This window comes from Dicentrarchus labrax, unplaced genomic scaffold (genome assembly GCF_905237075.1).
Source record: "Dicentrarchus labrax unplaced genomic scaffold, dlabrax2021, whole genome shotgun sequence".
Lineage (NCBI taxonomy): Eukaryota > Metazoa > Chordata > Actinopteri > Moronidae > Dicentrarchus > Dicentrarchus labrax.
The window spans coordinates 12206981-12225153 of NW_026136718.1; the positions used below are offsets into that span (position 1 = coordinate 12206981).

The 18173-nt window shown below is 39.4% G+C and overlaps 1 protein-coding gene across 3 annotated transcripts in view; it reads left to right on the forward strand.

Annotated features, from left to right (window-relative positions):
* The window catches only part of LOC127349864 (adhesion G-protein coupled receptor D2), an 85577-nt gene that overhangs the window by 38860 nt on the left and 28544 nt on the right, over positions 1-18173 (forward strand). For 2 of the 3 annotated variants that reach the window (XM_051375891.1, XM_051375893.1), the window contains exons 21-23: positions 4348-4389; positions 8613-8666; positions 11898-12051. In XM_051375891.1, the coding sequence (XP_051231851.1) occupies positions 4348-4389; positions 8613-8666; positions 11898-12051 (250 nt within the window). The remainder of the gene's footprint in view (positions 1-4347; positions 4390-8612; positions 8667-11897; positions 12052-18173) is intronic. The other variant, XM_051375892.1, reaches the window with a different exon arrangement.

Below are 18173 nucleotides of genomic sequence, written 5' to 3' on the forward strand. Positions count from 1 at the left end.
TTGGTCCATGAAATGTCATAAAATGTTGATCACTGTTTCCCAAAGCCCAAGGTGACGTCTCAGATTTCTTGTTTTGTCCACAACCCAAATATATTCAGTTTACTGTCACAGAGGATGCAGCTGTACTCGGATGTGGTTCTTGAAAAACTATACAACCTTAATTGTAGCAGGGATATTGAAATCATGCTTGTTGAAGTAGAAACAGTAAAGTAGCATTCTATACTGCTTAAAAATAATGTACAACTTTACATCCGGGGTAAAAAAAAAATTGAATATGCTGCCCATTATATGCTGATTGTTAACTGCCACTGAATACTGTAACTGAAAGGTCACTTGCTCAATCATTGCAGCTACGCGTTAATCCATCAACAGCCTTGTGTTCTGTGGAAAGTATCCTTCAGCTAAAGACTGAACTTCTACGTGCTCATTCACTTGTCTAATATGCGAAAGACCTCTAATCAGTTCTGCTCTCTTGGAACTGATGCAGTTAACTGAAAATGGAAATCCAAATTGCATTCAACTTAATACAAGAGCTGTCAGTCTAAATAGATAGATATGAGATCTCTAGCTTTTGACATTTGAGGGGGAAAAACATTCACATATATTGAAGCTATTTAGTTTACACACTTAAACACTCAAATAAAGCTTTTACCAGTGGTTGATGGATCACCTTAAACATTTAATGCACTTACAGTTGATGCTTTTAGGGAGAGTGAGTTACAAGGACAGCAGATGTAGAGTCCTCCAAAAGGAGGTTGTCAACATCAAAAACCACTAGTAGATAACGGTACTAGGGTTGTAACCACAGCATCCTGGTTTAATTGAACTGACTTAGAGTTCTTGTAAGTAAATCAATCTTTGACTTTGATTTGTTCTTTTTGCTTTCTCAGACAAAGCTCTCAGTATCTGATAAGAAGGAACACCCTTGGTAATTTAAACAAATGCTATTTTCTGTCTTGAATTGCAGCATAGTACATCTCTCTTGGGTGATAATGTTTTTGGTCAAACACAGTGTTTGTTGGTTTTAACTTTTTAAACATACAATTGTTCCCTAATTAGCTGGATGCTAATTAATTTATGCTCCCCTGTTTGATGTACAGTATTGCAATACTTTGAAAGCAACTGTGTTCATTCTTTGCATAAATTTGTAGCATTTGCCGCTGAGTTCAAAAGAAACAGGACTGGGTTTAGAAAAGCACACATGCTTTTAAATAATGCGCCCCATTTTTGTCTCTGTTTGTTTTTAGTGGGAACATTAATGAATTAACATTTTAAACAATCTATCATTATTGTTGTGCTGCCACTTATTTTTAACTCAATTATATTTTAATAGATCATTTTTCCTAATGTGCACAGTATGTTCTCCCCACTTTGTTCGCTACACAACAAAAGATTAATTACAAATAAGAGGAATGATCAAAAACATGATAATCAAATTGCAACAGTAAGTTAGAAATTGCAATTCTAATGCAATACAATAGGGTATGTGTGGAAAATTAACCACCCACTGTCTGTTATTGCGTGTGTGTGCTTATGTGTGTGTAAAAAGAGTATATGACAGTATGTTTCAGTATGTTAAACTCTATATACAATACTTTGCTTGTGCTTTTAAATAATTTAATTAAATTAATTAAAAAATCATATTTGATCATATTTCATTGTTTAAATCTGTTTATTAATCTAAGTTCTAGTTATAATAATGACACTTGCAGCACTTGATACACATTGTAGGTGACATGTGCTTAGTAGGTTTATGTGACTTTAAACTATTAAATGGATTACTTACTTAACTGTTACAGTAAGCCTATATCACATACAGAAGTGACAGAGGAGCCAACATCCTTGATGACAGCTAGGAGTTTATTCCAAAGACTGCAATTGGAAGCCAGATCTGGTCTGGGACCTTGGTTGGTACTGATGTACCAAATTATTTAGTAATGTGAGGGGTTTTCAGATCCAGTCTTAAACTTCACAAACTGCTAGCAGACTCATCAGGGCCACCTCAATAATTTCAAACAATTTATATTTCGGAGTTAAAATCTGGATGATCACATCAGTACTCTTTGAGCAGAACTACAAAAGGAGAGAGACGAGTGTACAAGACGTAAGGCGTTACAGGTTAACGTTGGTCCCGGAGTAGGTGACGGTGTTGCCAAGCAATGGTAAACATTCTACCTCTTGAGGCTAATATTAGCTAGCATACCACTGTTGACAGATACTAAAAAATGACAATTAAAATCTACTCAATAGACAACTCGTGTTGACAGCTTCTCCCCAACCATTTTCCCGTCCAGACTTCTTTAGCCTTCTGCTTTTGTTTTTTTTCTGCTTCTTCATCAGTTCACGTGAGATCACATGTCCTGTAGCGTGTTATTCTCTTCAAATCTTGTACTGTCTGCATGTTTGAGATTAGAGACAAGAACATCTGTAAAGTTTCTGTGCATGATGCAACAATGATAACAGTAAAAAGATGTCACCTTGCCTATAAAACACAGCTTTGTCATTGATATTTCTAGCTTGGGAAAAGGCTTTGAAACTTATGCAGACAAAACATTTTGTTTCAATGGGATCTCTTTTGCAGTGCCATCCTCTCTTACTGAGCATTTGAAACTTTGAATAGTTATGTGACTCGCTTGAGTGGGCGTGTTATCTCTGGTATTGGTAAGCAACCTTGTCACTCCTCTCATGGTTATATTGTGCTATGTAGCAGCATTTATTTTGTTTTGTTTTTCTTAAATTAATCACTTTCAGTACTGTATTAGGTTGTGGCCATTATCAAAGTAAGAATTGTAGAAATAAAATTGCACATCTAAGATCTCAGCTTGAGATCCCTTGTTATGCCTGTTGTCTTCAGCATGTCAGAGACCAGCAGAATTGTCAGTTTAAAGAGGATGGATGTCCTAAAGTGTCACCTGACAGCCCGACAGGGCAATTCAGTCCCTGGAGGACAGGGGAGCAGCCAGTAGGAGGTGAATGGGCAGTAGCTTGGGCTAGAGGTCGTCATTGTCGGCCATCGTCGGCCTGTCACTCTGAATAGGCTCCCAAATCATGTTGTCAATGGTGATGCATTGAGATCTCCCTCTGGCAAAAATTGGATGCTCCAAACTCAACTTGATTGATGCATTGACCAGGTTGTGCCTGCCTGTCCTCAGGATGTGTCCTTACCTTCGTTTAAAGATGAAGCAACAAAGATGCACTAGGCGGCAAAAGGAGAGAGATGTACTTTTAAAAGTTTTTTTGTGTTAGAGCCACATCAATGTACTGTTGGCTTATCAAAGAACGTACTGTATCTATCAGCCTTGAAATTTATAGGATTTTACCTGCCTTTTCATTTTTTTCGGTACATGTTTTTGTGGCACAGTTCAATCGGTGAGCTGAGAATGTTGTTCTCACTGTTTCCTTTGAGGCAACATTATTACATTATGGCCTGAAGGCGAATGCACAGCTTGTACATTCAATGGATGCCACAATGGATTGGAATGAAAAATATCTGTTTTTCTGTGACCAAAAGTGCAGCCTTTATGCATCCAAGGGCATGGCATTCTTGGGCCCTGGGTACTAGCCGTGGAGTTTTGTGAACATGAAATATCTTCTTTTATGTGTCATTTTTTTCATTATGCTCCCTCTGTCTCTCTCTTTCTCTTCTTTCCTCCAATGGTTTTCCTTGATAGCCTCGTCTGGCCTGAGTTGCTCTCTTTATGTGCGTCTGTGTGTGTAAATGTGTGTCTTTTAAAATGTGTGTGTTCAAATTGTCTAGTATCCTCATCATTTGTGTCTGTATTAGTCTGTTAGCATATGTTTCTAAATGGATGGACTTGTGTCACTATGTTTATGCGTTTGAGCTTTAACTCTGTGTGTGGGTGTTTGTTGGTACTCAATCATATATATACATGTGTGTTTCTGTCTTGAAGAACACAGACTGAACATAGGCACTTGAGATTTTCTATTTGGATAAAGCTGTGTGGAACCTTGGGTTTGAGCCTTTGATGACTTAGTGGGGGCTGGAACAAGGAGCATGAGTATTGTAGACAAAACAAACGCAAGCTGAGCCTTACGGAGGTGGCCCAGTTTGGAGAAGTTGTACTCTTTCAAGTCCTGCTTCTTCTCATTACTTTTCACTACATTCTACTTCAGCTCTCCTTAGCCGGGATAGAGTATGAATCAACCTAACCTGTACGTGTTGCTCCACTCATTACTTTTGATCTTTTGTTTTTTATGAGAGGATAAGGGAGAAAACAACTGTAACAACTTTGTCCTCCTCTTTCTCTCTCTCCCCTTTCTCTGTCTCTGTCTCTCTGTCTCTCTCTCTCTCTCTCTCTCTCTCTCTTTCTTTGTCTGTGTTTGCAGGGTCTGTTCATCTTCCTGATATATGGGGTGTACAACACAGAGGTAGGTCTGCATTGTGTCTCAAGGCTGTCGGAGTGAATGAGAGAAATGACAAGTTTCTGATGGGCTCCCTGCTTAAAAGCTGTGTGGGTGGGGTGTGAGAGAACGGGTGTGTATGTGTGCGAACGTGTGTCTGGGTGGGAGGAGGGATGGGAAGGAGGGGAGGTGACATCGTTTCCACGCGAGCGTCCCACTGCCCTTCATGCTTGGACTAACTTATATGCATCCGAGTCCGACCATTAAACACTGACACGCCGCGGTTCTCAGCCACTCATTCCTCACCCACATTGGCTAATATTTCACTGCCTCTTTAAGTTTTTAAACTCACGGCCCTCCATTTAGCATCCTGACAAAGCCGCTGGCCAGGGCTTTGCGGGGCCCCAAGCGGTAACCATAGTAGGAACAAAAAAAAAAAAAAAAAAACCCACAATATGCAACCAACAATATGCGATGAAGGAATGAGGATATTGTATTGAGATGCTGCTTTATTACCATTTAGATACGCGGTAGGTGTGAGGGGGCGGAGGGTGGGTGAGGGGTAAGAGACCGAGAGATACGATGTAATGGATGAGACACAACTCATGAAAATCACTCTTGGTCAAATGTGGTTTTTAGTATATGTAAATAGGGTTAAACTTTAGATATGAATATGTGATATTGCGACTGAGCGTTCTTAAATTACAGCACCTTTTCTGAAATGTATTACTCATTTTTTAGACACTGTACATTCGAAACTAAAGAGAAAGTGAAAAGGATTTGCTTGAAGCAAAGTTAAAAAGTAAATAGATTTTGCCCCTGATTTAACAATAATCTGACATGTTGGACAGACCATCTAATAACATCATAAAAATTCTGTTTTCAAAGTAGTCTTTGAGTAAAACATGTACGTTTAGTTCTCCGGAGATGTATGCAATAATGTAAAAAGGAAAATATTCTTCAGTTCTGGTTAATAAGAACATACCTGATCTATTCAATTGCCTCTTGTTGCTTTGACTGAAGGTCATTGTCACTATATACGAGCAGAAGAGCTTTCTATTGTCTATTTGTTACGTGTTTTTTCTCCAGACTTTATTTTAACCTTCCGTCATCATCATCTCTGTCCGTCTGACTATCCAAGAGGACATCTCTCATGTAACACTCGCATTTCCTGTCCATTTTTATTTCCCCTTGTCTCTTCCCTTTCTTCATCCATGTCTTCTACAGAGCATGAAGAGCTGTCGGAGTCACAGGTAATGCACTGACAATGCAGAGCCAGGGAGGTCTGACCCTTCACACTGTAAAATAAATCAACACTACATTCTTGCTTAAGTGGCTTTTTTAGTGCTTGGGAATTCATTTTCTTACACTCAAGTTGTCCTTGACCCTGGGGTCTTCACAATTTGTGAGCTGCTCATGTACAAAACACAGTTTTCAAAAGGACCACACTTGTTTGTTAACGTTTGAAAAAAAATCAGGAATCTTGGCATTATTAATCCCCACATTTCTTTTTCTACTTGTGAACCATCACCACCTTTCCAGCGGGCTCTTTTTGTTCTCCCATACCCTGCTTGTGTTTTGTTTTGTATCTTTAACTTGTCTAACGATTGACTCAGAGTGCCATTGGCTTCAGGTTTCACCTTCCCTGACATCTGAAAAGAAATATTTGTAGAGAAATCACAAAAACGCTGTATGGGAATGATACATTTTCCCCAGTTTCTTGTGTGTGTCTGTAATCAGAGTGTTAGAGAGAGGCCAATGTGAGACAGGAAGGTTCCTGCTCTGTCTGTACTCATCCAAGCTAGGCAGCCCTGATGGCTGGGTATGGTCACCCCCTTTTTAATTACATTATCACATTATCAGTCTATAGAGTGAAGAAAAACTTTGCAAAGTTGCTGTTAGTTGTTAACCTGGTAGAACAAATTAGTCTTTAACCATCTTATTGAGAAGACATTTTACTTTGATATGCTAAAGAAAAGTGTTGCATTAACTGGTGCCTCAAAGTCTGAAAATGCTCCATTCATGAGGCTGGTTTCCAGGCTCAATAATTACAAATATGGCATGGAAGACAGACTTTGTCTGCTGCTATTACACTCAAATTGCAGCGTTTTAATTGCTAATTACCTGACAATAGCTTTCCATTATTCATTGCAATTAGCTTTTCCTTGGTGGTCACCTTGTAATCCCACGCTTTGATGACCTTTTATTTCTATCAGCTCCAAGGATGTCGGCAGGTGTTGTCGGGCGCACTGCTTTCATATGGTAATCGCTTAGCGCCCATTTACATGGGGAACCATGCTTTGCATCATTTGCGAAACCTTGAGTGTGCGCAAAACCCCTTAAACGCATAACGATCATCTAAAACAATGCCCTTCCCCTCATTGTCAAATGATTAATTAAGTTGTGTCATGTAATTGCCTCAGCTCGCCGGCTGCGTTTGATTTCAATGAAATCCCTAGGACTTACTTTCCCCATTAAATTTTGTTAAGACAGTGTCTCTCCAACATCTGCATTGCGTCGAAGGCCTTCTGCAGATCTTGTCAGAAATAATAGGAGGGTTTTGGAAACATGATGCTGTTGATTCTGCCCTGTCACAAGGCTCGGGCTCTCTTCATTATGTGGCCCTTCAACGTTGGTATGTATGAGACTGTGTGTGTGTGTGTTCAGTGTGGTGTCATAATTTATAACACGCTGCGACTTAATGAAGCCATAAGCCATAATGCATATTCACTAACGTGGTGGGCTGGGCTGGGATGGGCTGTAGTGATGAGTGCCCAGCCGCTACAAATTTACAGTGAGTGCTGACAGTGTGCACGTGCGTCTGCGCGCACACACACACACACACACACACACACACACACACACACACACACACACACACACACACACATACATACATACATACATACAGACCTCATGAGTGTCAGAGTCGTTCAATAGAAGACTTCAGCCTATTTAACTGAACTACTAACAGACTGAGTAATCCCTGCTGTTTAGTATGTTTTTTTTATTTGGAGGTTTTTTTTATTAAACAAAATAATTAACCCATTCTTGTTTACAGTTACAAATTACAAATACATATAATACACAATAATTTGATAATGTCCAGTATTGAGTTAATAATGATTGAAAAAAATTTAAAATAATGTAATTAAAAACATCACTAACATGAGAAACAAGTTATTATTAAATTATGTATCATAACCTTATATATTAAAGTTTTGAATATTATTTTCTACCAAAGGTATGTCTAGTAACACTTACAGTAAAACTGTTCTGCCTTAAAGTTGCAAGCACATAATTATTTTAGGTGATTATTTAAAATTAAATTAAACATTTATTATTTTATACAAAGTTAATTAGTGCAGTTTCATTAATTGGACTAAGGACAGACTAAATTGCTGGATTATTGTCTTGTATCATGTGTTGTTAATTACACAATATTTACATGAAACATTTGTTGACAATATTAATCATCCATAAATACTTGTTTGGATTTAAATACAAAATACACTTTTATCAATTTAAAAGAAAAAAGTTGATACATAAAATTCACCAGTTAAATATAATCAAAGGTCATCCAAATGGCATTCACTTTCACAGTACTACAGAATTATGAATTATTTAAATTGTTAAAGCTTTTAATGTGTGCTTTTATATAATTTACTAAATAAGCAGGTAAATTGCAGATTAGGTTGGGGGTTAGTAAAATTACTATATACTGAAATTGTATGTATGTATGCTGTACATATCTAAAAATCTGTGAAATCCTTGTCTGGTATTGTATGTGTTAAATGACGGCAGTACATTGTTTCATCCGGAGTGTAAAAATGTAATCTGTTCTGCTAGGGCGGTCCCTTCTCCTCCAATAGCTCCATTTGTTGGTCCCGGCGCTCTATGCTGACAGATGATAGCTTGAAGTCGTCTCCTTAGTTTGCCAGCTCTATGTGTCACTTTCAAGTCCCATTAGCCACTGGGACATACTGGAACACCCTCTCACACGTACATGCGCAAACACACACACATGCACACATACTTCCCCAACTGCTGTCAGTGCCCTGAAACTAATGCTCAAGATTTGTTATTTCCCTTCCACATTCAATTCTCCTTTCACCATTTTACACTTTGGGTGCTCGCTGTAGTTTGTTGGGAAAGATTTTTTGTTTTGATTCATTGTAAGTGTGTTTCATTGAGTGCTGTGTCAGATACACTTATCTCTTTCTCTCCCATTCTCTCTCTTTCTCTTTCAGGTTCGGAGCACGGTCAACAGGATCAAGGAGAGGAGAAAAGCGCTTAATTTTTCAGTATGTAATCCTCTTTTCCCTTTGAACAAGTGTGTGTGTGTGTGTGTGTGTGTGTGCGTGTGCGTGTGTCTCTGAAACACACCAGTGCGACAGACTCAATTTTCCTTACACTCACTCCAGTATTGCCAATGAAAGCTGGCCACAAAACAACATTGTACATCTGCTAGCCTCTCACTAGTTGACAGTCCATGTTAGATGCCCTTATACATCAAACATAGACCCTCCGTAATAGCTCCCCCCAGTCCTCACTCTGTCCACTGCAGCACCTTCATCCCAGCAATGTCAAGCTCTGTGGTGGGTTACAAGTTTCTAATCCAGGACAAGCAGTCCCCTGACATTAAAGTGTCAAGCCAGTATTTATACCTTGTTGGATGCTGCTGTTTGGCTGAAGTGGTAGGATGCTGCGTGTGTGTGTGTGTGCGAATGTTTGTGTGTGTGTGTGCCTAGGAAGATCATAGCCCATGCAAAGCACTTTAAAAGTACTTAATAGTCTCTAGCACACACAAACAGGCACATAACACACACACATACGGACAATTATAGACCGTAGCACCTTGACAAACACTCACTCTCATCATTCCACACTCCTTTGCCCTCGCCATCTCACATACACACACACAAAATCTCCTGTCCCTTATGAGTGATCATATTAACTCCACTCCTCTTTGGCCTGTAACATTTTGTCCTGCCCCTCCCACTGCACCCTGACCCAGACATATGTACCCCCCAATATTCCCCACCCTCAAACACTTGGAAGGAATGAAACCATTTTTGACGGCAGATTGATTTTTAAAATACCAGGGTGCCCCTACTTCCTTTTGACCCCCCACCTCAGAGGTGGACACTGTAAGGATGGGAAGAAATGAAATAAATAAATAGATAAATTTAATGTGTCTGTGCCGGGTGGTTGGGGGGGCCCTTGGGGCCCCTTGCCACCAGGTGCAGTCTGATATATTTGCTGCTCATGTTATCAGTGAGACCCCCCCCCCTTCTACCGTGATTTTTACTGCTTCCTCTCCCCTCTGGTGGTGGCAATTTTCCAATCTTGCCGGGTTCCGCTACCAGAATGCGTTTTTTAGCCATCACTGCCGCCTGACGGTTTTTAGCTAATGCTATTTTGTGCCATAAATCCTGCTTGAAATACTGTATCTACCTGTCCTTTGGTTAGATAGGAGACATTTGGCTCTAGATGACCGCACATGCCCCTATATATCCCCTTGTTGTAAAACATAGGATTGGGTATCGTGCCTTGCCGGCTGAGGGATAAAGAGGCTTTGGCGCTGTTACTGCATATGGGGTCATTTGAAGACGAATGGCACTTGTCGGAGATAGAGGGGTTTATATGTTGTATTATTTGCAACGACTGAAGGGTTAAACCAATGGGACAATTCACTGCAACTTTGATTCAAGGATTTAAAGTGGTTATCTAAATTGAAAAAGGTCATTTGAAACTTTCATTAACCCTTTTTTCCTTGATCACCAACATTACAAGGAGCCAATACTAAGCCTTGCTAAGGTCAAAGTCACCCAACAGTTCATCTCAGATATCAGATGTCAGATATTCTAGCATTTCTAGGATGATAGAGATTTTTTTTAAGGAAGGTCAAGCACCAGGCTGATACATCAAATCGTCATTTACTGTAAACAGTACACATCACATCAGATTAAATCTATAATATTTTACCTAGCACAAAACATGAAAATCATTTAAATGACCTGGAAACTATTTAACTATATATTGCTCTTGGTACAGTGACATGACCCACCTCTGACCTTAATGACCTCTATAAATTTCACCAAACCTAATCACACACTCTGCCCTCTTAAATTGCACACTTACGTCGACCTCTTTAGCCCTCTTCCTTATAGTAGCTCTCAACGCGGGCGTGGGTCGCACACACAGCTTTTTTTAGCCCCGGGGGTGGGGGTTTTATACACACACGCACGCGTACACATACACACACTTTGTCCAGTGTAGCCTGCCTGTTTGATACCAAGTACCTCCTGACCCACCCTGACCTCTCGCTTGTACACACACAGCCAGATTGCTTTGTGAAATAAAGCTGTCAGTTGCAAGACCCAAATAAAAAACAACCCCCCCCCCCCTCAATACTCCATGCCCCTGACACCACTGAAATATAGATATAAATTGGAAGCGGATTAGTTTTTTTGATCTTAATTCAAGTTTTGACAACGTATAGGAAGCGAGGTGTTGGTTGGAATCAGTCTTGGTGCTAGAAACATTTAATTGGACTGGAATTTGATTTTTACAAGTGGACAGTTGAGAGTTGATGCTTCTTTTTTGTCTTTGTCTGGTACAGCGAAAATGGAATAGGCTTGTTTGATAAATAAATTTAAAAGAAATGCAGTTCATTTCTGTTGTTGGGAGCCCTGGTTGGAGTGAGTTAAAATGATGTGTAGCAGTGCAGGTGTTTGTCTCTTTCCACTTTGCATGTGTTTGTCATTTGCGCTGAAGCTGGACATCAACAATACAGAAAAGCCGCCAGAATGGCAGGCCCTGAGCGTTTGCCATGTGGAGCATTCGTGTCTGATAGAAGCATAGTATGAAATATAAGAGCCTGTTGAAGCCTCCAGTCTGTTTGAGAGCTGTGCAAACGAATGGGTTTTCTGTGATTGCCATTTATTTTGGTCTGGCTGGAAGATGCGTATGCCTGTGTGAAACAAGAAGGTATCTGAGTTAAATTCATAGAGCAGCTACTCAGGTTTGGTTAGCTTAATGTGCTGTACTGTATAATTTTAAGAAGTACTAAATTAATCTTTCTTGGGGAAATTAAATGTTGTTATTGTATTGTAAAAACTTTTAGCAAATAACAAAAGTGAAAATGTAAAAAGCCACATTAATCCTTCTAACTGATGATTAGGTTTCTTCCGTGCATAACATATTCTCCTATGCAATACACATTATTGACTATAAACTGTAGATTTTACTTGATTAATTGAGTTTTATGCTAAAATAATTTGAATTTAATTTTGATCACTTATTAAAAGTGTGAAGAGTGTAAAGTGAAATAGAATAGAAGAGAAAGTTGTAATTAGGCTGATGAAAAAATTTGCTTTACTAATTTGTATAACCAATGATGAACCAGGAAAGTATGTTTGCACTTGTTTTTGTTCACATCAGTCAACAGGAAAGTTGACCAATTTTCCTTAACAGTTATAAAACCCTACAGTGATCTCCTGCTGCCGACACTGCCTTCTCATTTCTTACAGAACTGTGCCAGTTCCCGACCATCCAGCTCAGTTACCAGCTCTCGTCCTGTCAGTTTCCCACTAGGAACTACCCCAAGCCAAGAAGAGGAGGCCACTCCTACCTACACTTGCAAGACCACCCCAGGATTGGGGAAGGAGGAAGAGAAGTCCAGAGGTGAGCAGTCAGACCAACTCTGATACAGGCTCATGGCCTCTCCACTTTTTACTCTGTGGGGGCAAGATTGTCATTTTGGGCCTCTGTTTTCAGTCACTGACAATCATGACTTTTTACAATTACTAAAAATATAATTATAGAAATTACAGTCAACAAAGGTCATCAATACAACTCACACAGAAACAGTGACACCCCTTCTTTTACATTAATATCGTAGACCTTTCACACTGTGGACATTTTGACTCATCCAACACAGATACACAACACAGCAATGTGTGCAGTCCTAAAGCACTGGGAAAGATCCAGAAATGGCATTCTCATTTTAAGGTTGAAGGTGCAAAGGCAAACAATAAAACACTATCCACAGTATGCAATAATATACCGAGCTATATAACTACTAGTACTTTAACTCACTTTTCCCACACAGGTTTCTGTGTTAATCAAAGGATTTGAACCAGCTGACTTTGGAACTAAACATAATAGCAAGTCACAAGATTGCTTGCTAAGTTGATTTTGTCTGCTGGCCTTGCTTCTCAAAAGCACAACCAAGCCACTGATGCTTCAAAAGAACAAGAAAGGCCATCCATTTAGTAATATTTTTTAATTGGAAATGTAAATATATAAGAATAGGTGAAATATTGTGTTGGTTGTGTACCTGTTTTTCTAAATGTTCTCTCTTTTTTGAATAGAGCAGCACCTGTAGCCTTGCTTTTTTGACATTTGAAAAAATGGTAGTTTTGCCTGTGAAGGATTTAAATTTTCACTGTACAGTTTAGTACATAAAATGCAGCTAAGCCTTTTCTTTAGGAGAGGTCTTGATTCAGCTTAATGGTCATTTGGTTAGTGGTCAATTGCATTGCGTTACACTGAAAGGTGTTTGTAACTGGTGGCCAAAAATATTAGAAACACTGCAGCCTTTAAAATGAGAATAAATTTGGATCAAGCCTTAACTGTATATTTATATATACGCCCCCACTGTTCCCCCACTGTTCCCCCACTGGCGTATCTGCAAGGCATTACTGCAAGGCCCTCTGAAACAGAGAGTAGCGGCTGGCCTGTTGAGTGAAATCAGACATCAGAAATCTCCTGTTAGACTTAAACACTAACCAGACACCCTGGCTTCAATCTGGCTGCCTGACCCATGCTGCACTCAGCAGAGTTAAGAGTCATTTGGTTGTGGAAAAGATTGGAGACACCAGTTTTCAAAGCAGGGAAAGAAAGAGGGAGAGGTCGATCCCTGGTTTCATTCTGTAATTTAAAGCCGGTCTTAGTGTCACTCGTTCTGTTGTGCTAGGTGATTCAGCATTTATAGTTTTAAAGAATTGCAAAAGGGATAATTAAAACTCTAAATAATATTACATGATTGACAATAACAGAATTGACTGGGCAGATAGTGTTTAGGTCAAAAGCTCCTATGCAGATCTCTGAGATATATGCTGTCACCATAATGTTGGAAGCAAAAAAACAGATAATTTAATGTACACTTTTTCAGGCTTTCAAACACATTTTCTTGTCTTATTTTTGTTATTTTAGTAGCCAATACTTTATTTTTAATGAAGTAACAATTTTGTATAATTTAATGCACAGTATCATCACCTGGTAAATACTGTTTGGATCATGGTTTATGACTTGTACAATAATGACATTCACATTTGAATAGTACATGTGGTGTGTGTTATTGCTCCTTGTTGCCGCTCTGTGCACCTCTCACACTGTGATTTACAGCGTTTCCTTTGCAGGTGATTTGCATGGTCCTCGACACTATTACTGTCTCTTTCATTCACTCAGCGCGCAGTAGTTAAATCAGTCCCTACGTCGCGCAGTAGTTAAATCAGTCCCTACGTCGTGCAGTAGTTAAATCAGTCCCTACGTCACATTTACATGACTGAACCTCCAATCCAACCTGACAAATCAAACTCGACAGCAGAAATCATGTTTTTGATGTAACACAATTGCAGAAATAATTGATTGTCAGATAATATTATTCAGCCCATTTGCTGATCCTCCAATCTGCTCCCGACTCAATGCTACAAGATGCAAATGCGATAGGCTCCGTGTGATTGAGTGCTGGGACTGTGTTGGCAGCCGAGTGCTCATACACTACAGACTAAAGCTACTGTATACGTATTATAATGCAGCAGGGGGCACACAGGCAAACATGCCCTCTCAGTACACTGTAACTAATCATCGTGATGAACACACACGACTGTAATCTTATACTACATGAGAGGTGATTGAATATTTACTTTCACATTGGGCTATTTTTTAACCTGATGTGACGCTGTGAGGAGGTGATACAGCAGTTGATGACTTTCTTGTGTTTGATTGAATGAATTATGACTTTGTCATACACTATTTCTAAAATATAAAATTAATCTAGAATTTAGCAAGCAGTGCAGTACATTAAAATATTTGCCACATCTGTCCTTTGTTTTTTATTATATAGCATTTCTTTATATTTTAAAATAAAAATAAAACTCAAGCCAAACCATGATGCCAGGATGGAAATGAGAATCTTGCTTTTTGGGAAGTGGTGGCTTTATAATGGCAATGACTTTAATTCAACTGTACGCTCTACATATGGTACAGTATGTCTTCTTACTATAAAGCACAAGCAACGAACAAACAGATGGGCCCCATTTTTCCGAACAATAACCACAGCATCTACTAAGTGATAGTGGTCGCTTGCATGCAAGGTCAACCCCTTCTTGGTAGGGGTATGTGTGTGGGAGGGGGGGGTGTTTTACCTTTGATACCTTCATACCGTCTCCATTTTTCTGTTTACTCAAGTTGGTTGGCACAAATGTCCAAGGCAGACAGTGGGTTATGTTGAGGGTACACAGTGAAAAAGGTGAACAAAGTAAAGCACATATTTGCTGTGAGCATAAGAGAAGGACGAGTGCATAATGAAGGAATAAAAGGAATAGGGGGGAAGTGTGGGGGGGCTTTGAATTGAAAGGGGAAGGGTTGTGTGTGTGTTTGTGTATGTGCAAGAGTGTTGCATTCCTGATGAGATGGCCCCACACAATGGCTGAGTTGAAGGTTGCGAGCCCTTTTAAGCAGGAATAATATGCTGGGTCACCAGTGTTACCTCGCGTCATGTTCTTGCTTTGTTAAAGCCTCCTCTTCAACGAGTAAAGATGGCCAGGCACTTATCTTTCTTTTATGGTTCACATTTGAATTCTAAAGGTCATTGCGTTTTCCTGTGGGGTCTCTATTGCTCCAATCTGTTTTTGACTGGACTGTAGGCACTGTTTTTTTAAAGACTGGGGTGCATCATGTTGTTCCATGTACGGTTTCTGTTGGTGTTTGACGGTGCAACACTTCTCCTTAATGTTGTCTTAATATCATAGTGTTTCTAAATGTAAGGGTCACAATCATGATTTTAGTCACGATTTTATGTGGTGTGATATAATGTTAGGTTTAGCAATAGACAGAGCGATTAATCAGTTAGTTTGTCAGTCTTTCCACTATTTTAATAACCTGTTACTATGACTATAATGAAGAAAAGGTACTGTATTCCGCAGTATCACGTAGTGCTCGCATCAGGCCACAAGTTCATTCTAGCAAACCTGATTTCTGGTGTCATTTCCAGTTTACGTAACCCAACTTGTAGGAACCATATGCCTGCACATTGCTGACATCTGACACCCCTTCCTTTTCCTCTTTTACTAACATGTGTTCCTCAACATCCCTCGCAATTAGGGGCCTTGTAGATAAAGTAGTGTAGCGGTCTATTGCATGCGTCTTCTACAGATTACACACAGATCCTTCGCTGACACCACCATGGGGTTGACTCCTCCTTACTTCCCTCCACCCACACACCATCACTTGTCATGCATGTTTAGCCCAGTTCATTGACACGCAACAGGATCCCCTGCTCCAAAGTACAAAAAAGAAATATTCTCTTGTGTAATGACAGCATGTTTGCATCAATTTCATCTGGGTGCTTGCTGTTGAATCAGTTTCTCCGTGTGCATGTCCACTTCCATGGACGGTCCACTATGAATAGGGCTGTCAAATGTCACAACACTTTCAATAAATAACCTCAACATCATTTTATATCAAGGGAAAGTGATAATATTAAGATAAATATTGGCACTGTCAGAATATATTTACCATTACACATATAATTGGTCAATGAATGCACAGTGTTCATACAGTTGTCACTGTCACTTAACTACATGCCACCTTTACCAGCAGGACAAGATAAGTCATATATATTAGAATACTATGATAACTAGACTATATTACAGTGTCACTATTAACAAATCACTGTGCAATATGAAATATTTTTAATATATAAAGACTGGTTTGTTTTTGTCTGGAATACAATCTAAAAATGATTGAAAATCTGACACGTTTCAATTAAACATACTGGGATGTACTATTTTCAATTTAAAAACTATTTTCAATTTAAAAACAGAAGTCAAAATTCAGATGCTACTCAATTTGGGTAGACTAAGTTTTTTTCCCCTAGTTTGATAGTGGTATAAAACTGATTGTGTTTTATAGTAGTTTCAACTAGTGTAACAGGCTACTGGTATTTGGAGACACCAAACGTGGAATAAGAAGAATTAGTTGCTGTGGGAATTGACAACACATTGATAAGCAGAATCACAGACACTAGGCGAGGCAAGGTGTGCCTATGCGTCTGTGTGACGGCGAGGTATTTGGCCTCTGAGCGGCAGCTTATGTTCAATGTCTCTCTGATGCAAAGTGATGTGTACTAATTCTACATCTGCTCAAACCAAACAGGGCTCAAAAGTTCAGCTAAGTCCACCCAAAAAATCACTTCCTCACAACTTATCTCCCCCTACCCCTCTCTCTCTGTCCACATATTAAATTTGATGAATTTTCTTTCCTTCTTTCTTGCATTTTTCAATTGATGGACAAATAAGTGGATATGACTTTGATTTTGGGGTTTTGTGTGTGTGTATGTGCTTTAGTGTGGATTGAGATTTGGTTTGTTGCCTTGGCTCTTTGGAGGATATGTGGCCCTGAAATGGGCTCTTGTCATGGGGGCTGAAGCTTTGAGGACTTGATTGTAGCCTCACAGTGTAAATACCCAAACAAACAGGCAGCGGTCAAAATGTGCTGTCGGTTTGCCATGTATTTACATTCTTCCTTCTCTCTCCCACTTTGTTTCTCTCACTCTTTCTTTTCCTCTTACATCTGATTTGTTAATTTGTATTTACTCGCTAGCTTCCTTTCTTCTTTCTTTGACTCCCTCTCTTCCTCTGACACACACTCCATTCCCTTTATTCTCTCAGTTTGTGAATGATTTTTTTATATTTTTTATTATTTGTTGTTCCAAGAATCATGGCTGGATTAGGAAAAAGACTTTGTGACAGGAATTAAGACTTAAATTGTCAGTTAAAGCACTTCTACCATTTCTCACTGTTGTGTGAAAAATATCAAAAACATTCTTACATCATTTGAAACACTTAAAGAACTGCATTTTCTGCACTTGTACTGCATTCTGGCATTTCATATTCATCACACCCAATGAAACAAATCCAAAGATGAAATATTGAGCCCATTTGTTTGTTCTTAAGTGGCTTTAAGCGCAACTGTTTATGCATATTCGCCCAGCCGCTACAAAGCGCACCAGGCTTCTCAAATTTGTTTTCCGCAGCTGTTCTGCATAACAACGCCATGCTATCATGCACAAGTGAAAGTCTGGTGAAGGGAATCTATTCATAATTCAAAGAAACAACAAGGCACAAGCTGTGGCGTTGTCAGATATAACAAATTGAGGAGGAAAAGAGTTGAATTTGTATCTGCTTACAGAGGTTGACTGCATTATACATACTGCAGGTGCCGCTGAGTGCGTGGTAATAGGATATATGATGGATGGCCAAACCGCATGGGCTCCCATTCCTCTGGGTTATTCATCTATTTATCTACTTATTTATTTATTCCTTCACCCAGAGAGACCCTTACAAGCTCGGGTTTGCCTAAGGTGCAGTAGTACCTAAAAGAGCAGTGGCCAGTATGGAAGTGGAGTCAAGCTCTCTGAGGTCTGTAAGTCCTCTGTTGTGCATGCGTCAGGTGCACTGATGTCTGTGCTGATGTTCATTGGTGGTGTTGGTGGTTTAAGGGGCCTGCAGTTTGTTGAA